Consider the following 12,325-nt stretch of genomic DNA (forward strand, 5'->3'; position numbering starts at 1 on the left):
CCCCGAAAACCCCCGAGTAACAAGTTACAGGCCATTTCGATCGAGTTTAGAAAAAGTCGTCCACCATATTGGATCCGCCATTTTGAATTTTCAAAAACGGACCTCGAATTCGTAATCAGCGACCCCGAAAACCCCTGAGTAACAAGTTACAGGCGATTTAGAATACATTTGGATTTTGGACCATTTTTTTATACGCCTTCTGCATTGTGATCCCATTTCTCGTTGCAACGCGAATTTCAAATCAGGATAACTCATCCAAAAAAAGATATTTTTTAAAAATCAAAATTGGAAATTGTTAAGGAGGATATCAGCTTTCATATGCGTATCATGAAAACCTCAGAAAAAATTTTGGTACCGTAATAAAAAATCAAAAAGTACCCTAAAAACGGCATTTTTTCAATTTTCAAGGTCAAATTTCTCGAAAACCTAGGGTGATGGAGCAATTCTAATTACGGATTCGTGTTCAGCGTTGAAAAACCTATAAGAATCACCCTATGCGGTTTCAGAAATAAAAATGCTGTTGCACTGTGTGATTGTCACTTTTGGCTTCGTGAAAATTGCACAGAATTTAATGATAAATGTTCGAAATGTGGTCAGAAGAAGAAAAGAAGACATTAATCACTTTAAATTAAGAATTCTGATAAAGCGAAAAGCCAAAGAATGATTTTCTAGTATTGGCCATCTCTCCCGTACGCCTATGGACATCTCCCCCATACATTCCGGGAGAGATGGCCAAACGTGTTTTTTAAAAAATATTAATTTTAAGATTGTTTACATTTAAAAAATTTATCATTTCTATTATTATTTGTAAGTTAAATGTTCAATGTTTAATTAGTAATAAAAGTTAATACATAAATCACTTTCTTCTTAATTTTACAGGCCTTTAAAAAAACTATGGCCAACTCCCCCTGACTTACCCTAATCATTTAAGGACGAAATGTACAAAATTTTACATAAAGTTTCAAGTCATTTATTATCATTTAAACGTCCTGTGAAAAATTCGGCAATACACATCCCTTATGTATGAAGAACTGCTTTATCAAATGGCGTGCTCTAAAAAATTAATTTATAGATTAGAGTGAGGAAAAAGACACTTTTTTACTTTTTAATATGTAAAATCGGTATTAAATTTTTTTTCTAAATTCCAATCGGTTTTGAAACTTTAGTTCTTCAGCTTCAAAATGTATATTCGACAATCTTTGTCTCCCATAAAAGAGCAAAGTTATATAAGTTTTACCAGAGCACTGCAAGTTGCTTTCTTCCATTACCTGGTGGGGTGAAAAAGCCACTTTGCGAATTAGGCAAATTACTATGCTACATTACGTACGTTCTAAGAAAAGTTTCCTCTTTATTTACAAACGATGACTTTTATTTTTCATCCACTTGAACAAGTCGTAATATGTTCGAAAAGTTAACCAAAATTTTGTGTTTAAAAGATCTTAAAACAAAATTTTACAATAAAAACTATAATATTATAGATACAATGGCCAAACACAGCGTATTACCTAATATAATGTATATTCTAAATGCCTCATAAAAGTATTCAATGGTATATATAAAATATATATATATATATATAACACGTTAAATATATTTAGGCTATAAGATAGGTCTATTAACAAAATTTTAATTTTAAAACGCCTTAGTTTTCAAAAATTCTAAATGTCGGATTTTATATGGCAGATATGAATTTCACTTATAGTAAACTAAATTATAAAATTTTGATTTAAAAATTAATAAGAAATAAAACAACTTACAAAAATTGCAGTATGGATACGAAGAATAAGTTAAAACATAATACAACTGTACATAATTGTAAATAAAATGCAAAATGAAAAAGCATATGGCAAAGGATTTTGATTTATTTGAAAATAAGTGAAAATATATTTTCCAAGGTCGGTGTCAGTTTTAGAAATTTGTTAACTTAATATAATAGAAGATGTTTAGGTTTGAAATAAGAAATGTTAAAATTTTTAAGTTAAAAACAAGTTATTTTAATAACACTTAAAATAAGGCATAATATTATAGGTTCGTAACCAAAAATTTAAAAAACAACAATAAATAATGAAAAAAAACATAAGAAATTGAAAAAAATTGTTTTTAATGTAGTCAACAATGTTTAAATTGTTCATTTACGGCTTAGTTGTATGTACCCTTAATGTACCTGGCCTTCGCCAGGATGAATCACCAATTGCACGAATGCAAAGTAGAGGGGTACAGGTAAGATTTTGTAAACCTTCTACCCCCAAAGTATAGTCAGTACTTAAATAACCTTTACCTAATAAACACGATTTTTGAAAATAGAACGAGCCTCTCCCAATTATTTCATGCCCTATCCATCCTACATTAAGTAACTTTTTAAAAACAGAGTAATTTTATAGGTATATATCAAAAAATTCGTAAAAAAAATTGCTGAAAAATGCAAAATAACCCTTTTTTCGGGTTAAAAATGCAAAATAACCCTTTTTTAGAGTTAAAATTGCAAAAACATGTTACAAAAAAAAGTGTGCAAGATTTTCTAATAGCATATGGCAGAAGATTTTGATTTATTTGAAAATAAGTGAAAATAGATTTTCCAAGGTCGGTGTGGAGGTCACGGTGTCGGTATCGCTTTTGAAAATTTGTTAACTTTAATAGAAAATTGCGCAAAAAAACCAGTAAAAAATAAAAGATACAAAAACCGCGGATTCCGGTTGCAAGCTGAATAGCTGGTAAACGGTTACAAGCACCTTTCGGTATCCGAAATTCTCATAAGCTTGTAAACGCACTGAAACGAACGACTTTTGTAGGCCTTTTAATCAAGAAAAAGCAATTAAATGGATGCAGAAACGATGGAAAATTAAATTAGAAGCAAAAATAAATGATTATACATTAAAGAAACGTACATTTAAGTAAAAAACAATTATTCTTACTAATTCTAACCTCTGCATTAAAAACACTGTGAAAACAGTGTTTTGTTGGTAATTTTACCTTGTTATTCGGAAAATATGGTTTTCTACCTTACCGATATTGGTACTAAAAGTTAGCTACACTCGACTCATAAGAAATATTTTTTGTTTTATACATACAACGAAATCTTTAATCAAATCAATATCCGGTTGTTTTTGTAAGATTATTACAGTTTACCCAGTGTACAGTTTGAGGATTAAAGTATATAAATAGGAATATTAGGAAATGGTTTTATAATAAAAATAAACATGTCAATTATATATTAACATTTTTATTAGTTTATTAACACTTTATTATTTAATAACATAATATAATTAAAATGTTTAAGTCATTAATTTATGTTCACATTACGTCCAAGGTAAAAAATTTGAGAACATAAATGTACCTATTACAATGTAACTTAGAAAATAGCTTAAAATAAATATATCTGACTTAGAGTATTTTTTCTGTGTCAAAAGAAACACTTTCCATTTCGAGTGCAAATTATTTAACTCATCAAACTCTGAGCTCTTACTTTTGTAAGATAAGGCAAATGCACAATACCAAAACATCACAGGACTTGCAGACGCTAATAAACGCGTACTAATTTGAATATGTACAATGAAAATACAAAAGCATGTTAAAAATAAACTATGTATAACAAAAGGAAACATTGAGAGTGGATAGAAAGTTTTGACAGTGTTTTCATTTTTTTCTTTTGTTTTAAAAAAACTTAAATTTACTAAATTTCTTCTATGTTCTTTTAAAAATTTAATATTAAATTTAAGCATGATGTACAAAATAGGAAAGGCGAGAAGAAATTGAGGAATTTGTTTTATTTGATAATACCTCATAAAACCAACGTTCCAGTACCTTTCCTGAACAGACGAATAAGCTATAGGTATTGCCAAGTCACACCACGGTAATTGAATACTTCCAGGTAGAACAAGATTGTTCTCTATAGAATAATGTACAATATAGGGCGGCAAGTCAGTGACGTTTGCCTGAGGAATGCAAAACTTTGAATAATTATAAATTTGAAAAAGACAGAAAGGAACTATTGATAACAAAACAACTGTCACAATCTGGCAAATACTTAGGTAAATGTGTCTGAAGTCAAAAATTATAGACCATTTTGAAGAATAGTATTTATATTCGGAAACAAAATTAGGAACAGCGGTGTTCATCATACTTTTCACCCAGTTATAAACTGGAAAGCCTAAATTAGTTAATCCATTTGAACGAACTAAAGTCGACAGACTTAATGGTAAAGATATATATGGATTATTTTCAACACTAGCTAACATACTTCGAAATGTTAAATAAGCAAACATTGATTCAGAATATGCAGCCGAGAAAAAAATACTTGCTGGATTTAAACAATATAGTATTGTTGCCTTATAGGCTAAAGAAACATCTTTTAAAACATTCAAGCTGAGATCAAATAAAATTACTGCAGATTTAATGAAGAATATTAAATTAATGCCAATGGCAGTCAAGACTATTACGCTATGATCATTAAGAACAAAGAAAACTATTCTTACTAACATAGCTATGCATCTAATTGTCATTGGGTAAAGTGGAAAAAATGCTAAGGTATTTTCGTATGTGTATCCATATTTAGCAATGTGAATTAGATATTGTGCATCCCACCTGGTAAGCCCTTCAAATAAAAAAGTTATTACGTTATCGAAAATAGAATGTTTCTCTCGTGGATTTCGAGGACTAGAAAAGGCATCAGCATCGTGGTCAGAACATAAGAAATTGAAAACAAATTGCAAAAAAATTATTATTATACGAGAGGTAATTGCAAACCACCATACTTTCTTCCTAGGGCCGTACATTGTCAATTAGGTAACCATAAGTTATAATAAAGCTGCCCATCTCCATTAATTTGTATTTATCACCTCATTCCAACTGAAACAAAATTGCAAACATTCTGATAATTTATTAACATATTTAAAAAAGCATTATTCAAACTTCTGAGTGGCAAAATATGGGGTGAAATTTAGCTCTATGGGTGAGTACATTAACCACGAAGTATTCTTAGGTTTTACTAAAAACTGTCGGGGAGGGGGAGTAAATTGAATTTTTTGAAAACTGTGAACAGTGGATTTTCAAACAGGTATAACTTTTAATCAATAAGATGGAAAAAAGTTTGACCTGTACACTGAAAAAAATAGAGCGTTGCAGTATATTTTCAAGTTCCCTTATACGACTCAGTCCTGAGGTCTGCAATAGAATTTTTTAGGACGTGCAGCGTTCCCCAGGGGGTGGGTAGCAAGCTTCAGTAATTTATTACATAACCACTAGAGAACGCTGCGCGCCATAGAAAATTCTATTGCAGGTCTCAGGGCTGAGTCATATAAGGAAAGTCAAAAAAAAATGTGCAACGCTTTCTTTCGATTAATAGATAATAATTTTTACTATTGTACTGGTAAACGAATTTGCATTCTTTCATCAATAGAAAACTACTAATTTAAAAAGGATTACATTGTTACAACTTTTCAATTGGTATTCAAAAAATAATTCGAGTAATCGAAATCATTCCAATACTCGAAAAACTTCGAGCTGTTAAATAAACTCAGCTCGATTCGAACTAAGCCTACTCGACTTAAATCAAAAAACTAAAAGCTCGAAAATACTCGATCGAGTTTCGAGATTTTTACACACCTCTCATTTGAACCAATAATTGTTGTATTTGAAACAAATTTAAAAAATAAAATTACAGAACGTCAAAAAATTAGCCAGGATCTCTGATAGTTTTGAAACTGTTTTTGTTACGATTGCAGTCACAGAACACCACAATAACACCGAAGTCACAAGAGACGCTACTTTTGATTCTCCAAAAATGTAATGCCACAAAAAGTTAGGTTATACTACTAGAAGATTCGTCACGTACGCACACAGGTGGCGCTAGTGTTCTTATTTAAAAAAAGCCAAGTGTCCAACCCTGACAAGTGTCCACCCTGTTGAAAATTCCTATGTGAGAACACATATGGGATCCCATCCAGGATCTCTTGTGAGTTCTTATGTGGGTTCCCATACAGGTTCACACATAAGATCCTGTATGAAAAGGTTCCTGGGATGAACTTGCGTGAGATCAAGCGCACGATCTTATGTCTCTGTAAAAGCAATAACACAGGATCCCATGAGGTTTCCTGTGTAGGTTCCTATATGAACAACACGATAAATAGGAACACACATGGGATCTTATCCGAGATCTTGTATGAGTTCTTACATAGGTTCTCACATATAAGAAGATTAATAGCATATATATAAAAGCATTCTATAAAATCTTATTAAGCTGCTATTAATCTTCTTATATGTGAGAACCTATGTAAGAACTCATACAAGATCTCGGATAAGATCCCATGTGTGTTCCTATTTATCGTGTTGTTCATATAGGAACCTACACAGGAAACCTCATGGGATCCTGTGTTATTGCTTTTACAGAGACATAAGATCGTGCGCTTGATCTCACGCAAGTTCATCCCAGGAACCTTTTCATACAGGATCTTATGTGTGAACCTGTATGGGAACCCACATAAGAACTCACAAGAGATCCTGGATGGGATCCCATATGTGTTCTCACATAGGAATTTTCAACAGGGCAACCCTGACACCATTCCCCTATATATGCACAATTACCCTCTAAAACGATTTTGCAAAAAATATTTTTGTTGTTATTAACAAATTAATGCTTTTGACCTTATTTAAAAAAAAATTTAATTTTAAAGTAATTTATCGATCGATTGAAATTATCGAAACGGCATTCTACTTATCTTGAATTATAGTTTTAATGATATTTTTTGTGCAAAAATATTGATTTTCATTACAAAAAAATTGTTTATTTATAAACAAATAGTAAAAATACATGAAAGCAATCGAATTTCAAGATAAAGAAAATAATTACTTATACTTGATACACTTCCGAATATTAGTCCGTTGAGAAAAAAATGGCACGCATTCGACTGTGCATGCAAAGTACATGAAAATGTATCGAAATATCTCGATGGTCGAAAAAATCGAATGTAAAAAAAATGAACTTTGCTTTCCAGAGCATCTAAATCAATATTTATTTTATGAAAATCACATTAAATTATTGTTCCACATATATATTTTGCATAACTTACTTATTTGTAATAAATATACACTTGCAAAGCATTTATTTGTTGTAAATGATTGCAGCTGTTATATGAATCAGAAACGAACATAACCTACATTTAGTTGAAATCACCTGATTGGCCCACACGCTAAAAAAACTTTGTATAAACTAGCAAAATAATCTCTGGAATAGTTATAAGTATAGTTAATATCGCCTTAGCAATAATCTATTTTGCTAGAATAGAGAAAATAAATTTTTTTATGAGATTTAACTATACTTAATATATAATATGAATAGAATGTAAATACAATATCTCTGAAACAGTATGTATTTTAACTATCATAGAAGATATTCAATTTTCTTAAGAAAATGAAAATAGTGACTATTTTAGATTAAACATGTATTTAAACTTGTCAAACGTTATAATTAACTATTAAATAGATTTCCTTATTCTATAACACAGTTGGCTTTAACCTCGAATAGGTTTTTCGAAAATGTGTCAACATTCGGCTAACGCAGATTTGTCGAAAATTGTGCCAGGATTCCGAATTTTCAAGGCATTAAAATGGTGTTTTTAAAATTATTCTAATTTTATTTGTTTGTAAAATATTTTATTTTTGATTAATTTTTATTAATTAATTAATTAATATCTCGAAAACAAAAAATAGTGTATTTGCCAAATTTGGCACATATCTTTGGCTCATTAAGGAATGTTCATGAATTTTTTCGGCTTAAACGGAGCCCAATAACAAGTTTAAAAATTAAAAAATTTAATTTTTTAAATAAATAAATTAAAAAAATTTAATTTTTTGTTCTTAAACTTCAATATTTTCTGAGCAAAAAACGTTTAAGAAACTTTTTGCTAGGACTAAAAGTGAAAAAGTTATGAATAATTGAAAAAAAAGTTGCACTAATTATTTAATGTAAATATCTCGAAAAATAATAAATATTTTTTTTCAAAAAATTTTTTACTCAATAAGTCCTATAACCGCTACCCAAAAACGTAGTAAAGAAAAAATCGAAGGATAGACCCCTCAATCTCACGTGGAATTGCTCATATATACGTTTATTTTGAAAAAAGGATCTGCTACGATTTCCGGCCTCGAAAATTTGAAATTCTGGGACAATTTCCAACAAATCTGCGTTAGCCGAATGTTGTCACATTTTCGAAAAACCTATTCGAGGATAAAGCCAACTGTGATAAATATTGTACTTTTGTGTGTTTTCAGTTTAAAAAAAAATTATTAAACAATTATTATTATTTTCAGACAAATTTTACAAATATAGTAGATTATTATTTTTCTGTTTAAAACTTTCTCTATAAATTACATGCCTTTTTGCATTTTGTTAACAATATTATTAAATATTTATTAAAATAATTGTAATAAATTATGAAACATAAATTAAAAATTAAATTGAATGGAATTTTTTAACCTATGAATGTGTTATTAAAGAAATTAGAAATTTAAAATCGTTCACGCTTGAACACAAAGAGACAATTATTTTATATTATCCTTATTTTTAAGGGCACACTGTTTAATAATGTCTAAATTTATTCGTTTTTTCATCCGTAATATGCTCATTCCAAAAAATTGAAATTGCGTTACTGCTGAAAGCACAAAACGAAAAAACTTGATGAATTTCTGTTATTCAAAAGAGCGAGTAACACTTTTGAAAAGTTGCAATTTAATTTTAATTAGGGAGCACATATTTTTTCCCACATTTCATACATTTTTCAATTTTAGAACTATCGTTTATCATAAATTCTAGAAGATATCATTTTATGCTGACAAAACTATACTCTTGAAAGTATTGAATATGTTCTCAAATGGCACTGATGTCTATAAATAATATAGTTATTTATCTATCTGTTATTAAAATGGTTTCAATCATAAGTAACATGAAATTGCCCGATTTTATAGATTTACCCTTATAACACGTATGTTAGAAAAGGACAAAAAGTATCAAGGACAGTAGAATCTTCTATGGTTTTATGGCTTTTCATTGCAAAATTAAAAATTGTTGTATTTCAAAAAAATAATTATTATTTAAATGTTATATTTGTAATATACAGGTTATTTATTTTGCGATAAAAAGTCATAAAACCTGAAGGACCCTCGAAAGGACTCTTATATTGGAAGAAGAGAATATAAAAAAGGTAAATTGTAGTACAGGCAATCCCCGCAACCTGACTATTTTCCAGAATTTTGCCCCCTTCTCGAAGTCGCAACCTGACCTACTCTACACAGTGGGCCGTGGACAAATTAACATAGACCCAACAAATTTCAACCGATTTCGACGTTCCTGGTCTTGTTTTAAAGATGATATTTCAGATTTGTGTTTGCTTTAAGTTTTTTTAAAGATAATGTATTTTTTTAATATTTAACAAAATCAATAATTAATTAAACAAATTTTATATTTTTAATAACAATTTTATATAAACAAAATATTTTGTTGTTATTTTTACCAAGTCTCTTTACAGCTCTTTTCTTTATTTTTTAATTATTTCTCTCACATTTTTACTTAATGTAAATACTAGCAATATTGAAACTAATGTTAGTTAACAAATTTACAAAATTGTTGCTATCAGACATTGTAAATTATTTTAACAATACTTCGTGATTAAAAAACTCACCCATAAGGATAAACTTTTTTTCACTTAGTACGGTACAGGAATTTTGCCGAATTTTAACCGAATTTTAAACCTCGACTATAAATCTCACGTGGAATCGCCTATATGCATATTAATTAATTATTATCATTATAATTAATTATTATTATAGTAATGAATGTGCATATTAATCAATTAAAGTTTAATTTAACATCTATCTTCCACAAATCAACTAAATAATGACTAATTTAGCAGTATTTATCTTCTTTTTAGTATACTATACTAATTAGTTGCAATATCAGGGTGTCCAGCGATTCTTGAAAAGAAAATTCATGGACTTTTCAAGGTTTTTTAAGGCCTAAAATTATTTTTTTCAAGGTCCACTTTTTTTCATTTATTTAAGGTCGCTGTTGAACAACTAGGGTTATAAGCGACCACGATCTTACAACATTAATTGATGATTATCATGACAAATTATGAAATAAAAAAAGGAAAATACATTTTTGTTAAATATCACCAATCATATTTATATTCGAAAAAAACTTTTGCACTTTTTTAAGACCTTCATCAGAGTTTAGTGAGTTTTTAATATTTCCAGTTAGAGAAACTTTTCTTCTTTCTAAATTATAGCCATCGCAGTCGCGGATGAGGTGAATGACTGATATTGTTTCATTACACTTGGAACATTTATTTGTGGGGGATTTTGTGATGAGGTGAATGTGACTAAAGTTGGTGTGTCCAATTCGTAATCTGGAGATGCGGTACCCTTCTGATCTGGATGTGGGATTGCCAGGGACCTTCTCAAAAATATTTGATCGAATGTCACGTAGTTTTGAGTGAAGAGATTGCCATTCTATATTCCATTTTGTGGCATTTGTGGCGAAATTGTCAGCGATATCATTTCCTCTTATTCCTTTGTGGAAAGGAATCCAGCAAAGGGTAATTATATTGTTTGTATTTATTAATTCTTTTAAAAGAGATTGAATATTTCGGATAAGGGCTGATGTAGAGTATTTGTTGTTTATTGCTATTAGTCAAGATAAAGAGTCTGAGAAGATGACCGATTTGTTGGGAGTTATTGAATTTTTTATCAAGGTGAGAAGTTTGAAAATTGCGTAGGCTTCACAAGAGAAGATGTTAAATAGTTATAATCCATATATGTTTGGATATGGTCCATGAAAACTTCAGTGATAAAAGAAGGATGTAAGTTGTTGGCTTTATCTAATATAGATAAATCAATTGTTATTGGCGATTTTTCCCAAGGAGCAATTGGATAATACTTGCGAGGATTGCATGTAGGAGTAGAGGTGTTTAGTTCTTTTTGGTAGTTAAATATTCTAAATTTAAGAGGCTTGGGTAAGTGTGGTGAGTTCTCATACAATTTATATTCTGTGGTGGAAATAGTATAATTTGATATTCCAGAGGAATTATAATTTAAGCAGAGAAGCATTCTCCTGTATTTTAGTGGAAAATATACTGATTCTGCGAGAATACTAGATACTGGACTAGTTTTAAAGGCTTCAATGCAGAGTCTTAGGGATGTATTTTGAATCGGTTCTAGCGATTTTAGAATATTTGGGTTTGCTGAGTCATACAGTATAGAACCATAATCTGCTTTAGTTCGAATTAATGCGGAGAAAGAGTTTATTAAGCAAACTTTCCAAGATCCCCATTTAATAGATGCCAGAGATTTAATAATGTTGACTCTCATTTTGCAATCAGCTTTTAATTTGTTTATATGTTGTGTCCAAGAGTGTTTGTTATCGAAGAATAGGCCAAGAATTGTTCACAAGCTACTGGGTTTCTTTTTCTTAAAATGATCTTGAATTCAGTTTTGCTTACTGAGAACTTAAAACCTGTTTGGTCTGACCATTTTACTAAAGAGTTTAGGGTCCTCTGGGCAATATTTTCTAAAACTTTAGGATCTTTCCCTTTTAGGGAAAAGATAAACTTATCAGCAAAGAGTTGGCACTTGATTAGAGGTTTGATAGTGGACGTTCTATTATTTATAATGATGAGAAATAGGACAACACTTTACACTGAGCCTTGTGGTACTCCATTTACGGTTCGACCATTTTAGATTCAACGTTGCCTAATCAGACTTTTAATTTTCTTTGGAGTAAAAAGTTTTTAATAAAAGCTAAAATGTTACCTGAAATTTGTATATTTTTTAGAAGAGAAATCACTTTGTCCTTCCAAACCATTTCATACGCCTTTTCAATATCCATAGAGACTAATAATAGGTCACTGTTTTGGGCGAGGGCTTCACATGCTTCTAATTCAATATTTATTAGGTGGTCCATTGTAGATCTAAACTTTCTAAAGCCATACTGGTGTGGTGAAAGGATATTTAGATTTTCCAGTCTCCATCTTAGTCGTTCAGATACAATTCTTTTTAGGATTTTGCACAGGTTACAAGTAAGAGAAATAGGTCTGTAATTAGAAGGATTTGAATGATCTTTGTTGTGTTTTGGAATTAGGATAACCACAGCTTCTCTCCACATATCTGGGAAAACTTTTTTTGACCATATGAAATTAAATAGATTTAAAACATATTCTGTTCCCTCTTTAGGAAGGTGTTTTATGAATTCATATGGGATATTGTCAAGTCCTGGCCTGATTTTTCTTGTGAGTGAGAGTGTATGTTGAAATTCTTCAAGTGTAATTGGATTGTTGAT

General features: G+C 30.0%; 1 protein-coding gene across 1 annotated transcript in view; it reads right to left on the minus strand.

Annotated features, from left to right (window-relative positions):
- Nucleotides 1-3,204: 3,204 nt before the first annotated feature.
- Nucleotides 3,205-12,325, minus strand: part of LOC127282261 (GPI mannosyltransferase 2) — a 104,189-nt gene continuing 95,068 nt past the window's right edge. The window contains exon 2 of the mRNA XM_051306436.1: nt 3,205-4,845. Within this exon, the coding sequence (XP_051162393.1) occupies nt 3,297-4,772 (1,476 nt within the window). The 5' untranslated portion in view covers nt 4,773-4,845 and the 3' untranslated portion in view covers nt 3,205-3,296. The remainder of the gene's footprint in view (nt 4,846-12,325) is intronic.

Source organism: Leptopilina boulardi, unplaced genomic scaffold (genome assembly GCF_019393585.1).
Source record: "Leptopilina boulardi isolate dan_hultmark-lab unplaced genomic scaffold, ZJU_Lbou_2.1 LbouV2_292, whole genome shotgun sequence".
Lineage (NCBI taxonomy): Eukaryota > Metazoa > Arthropoda > Insecta > Hymenoptera > Figitidae > Leptopilina > Leptopilina boulardi.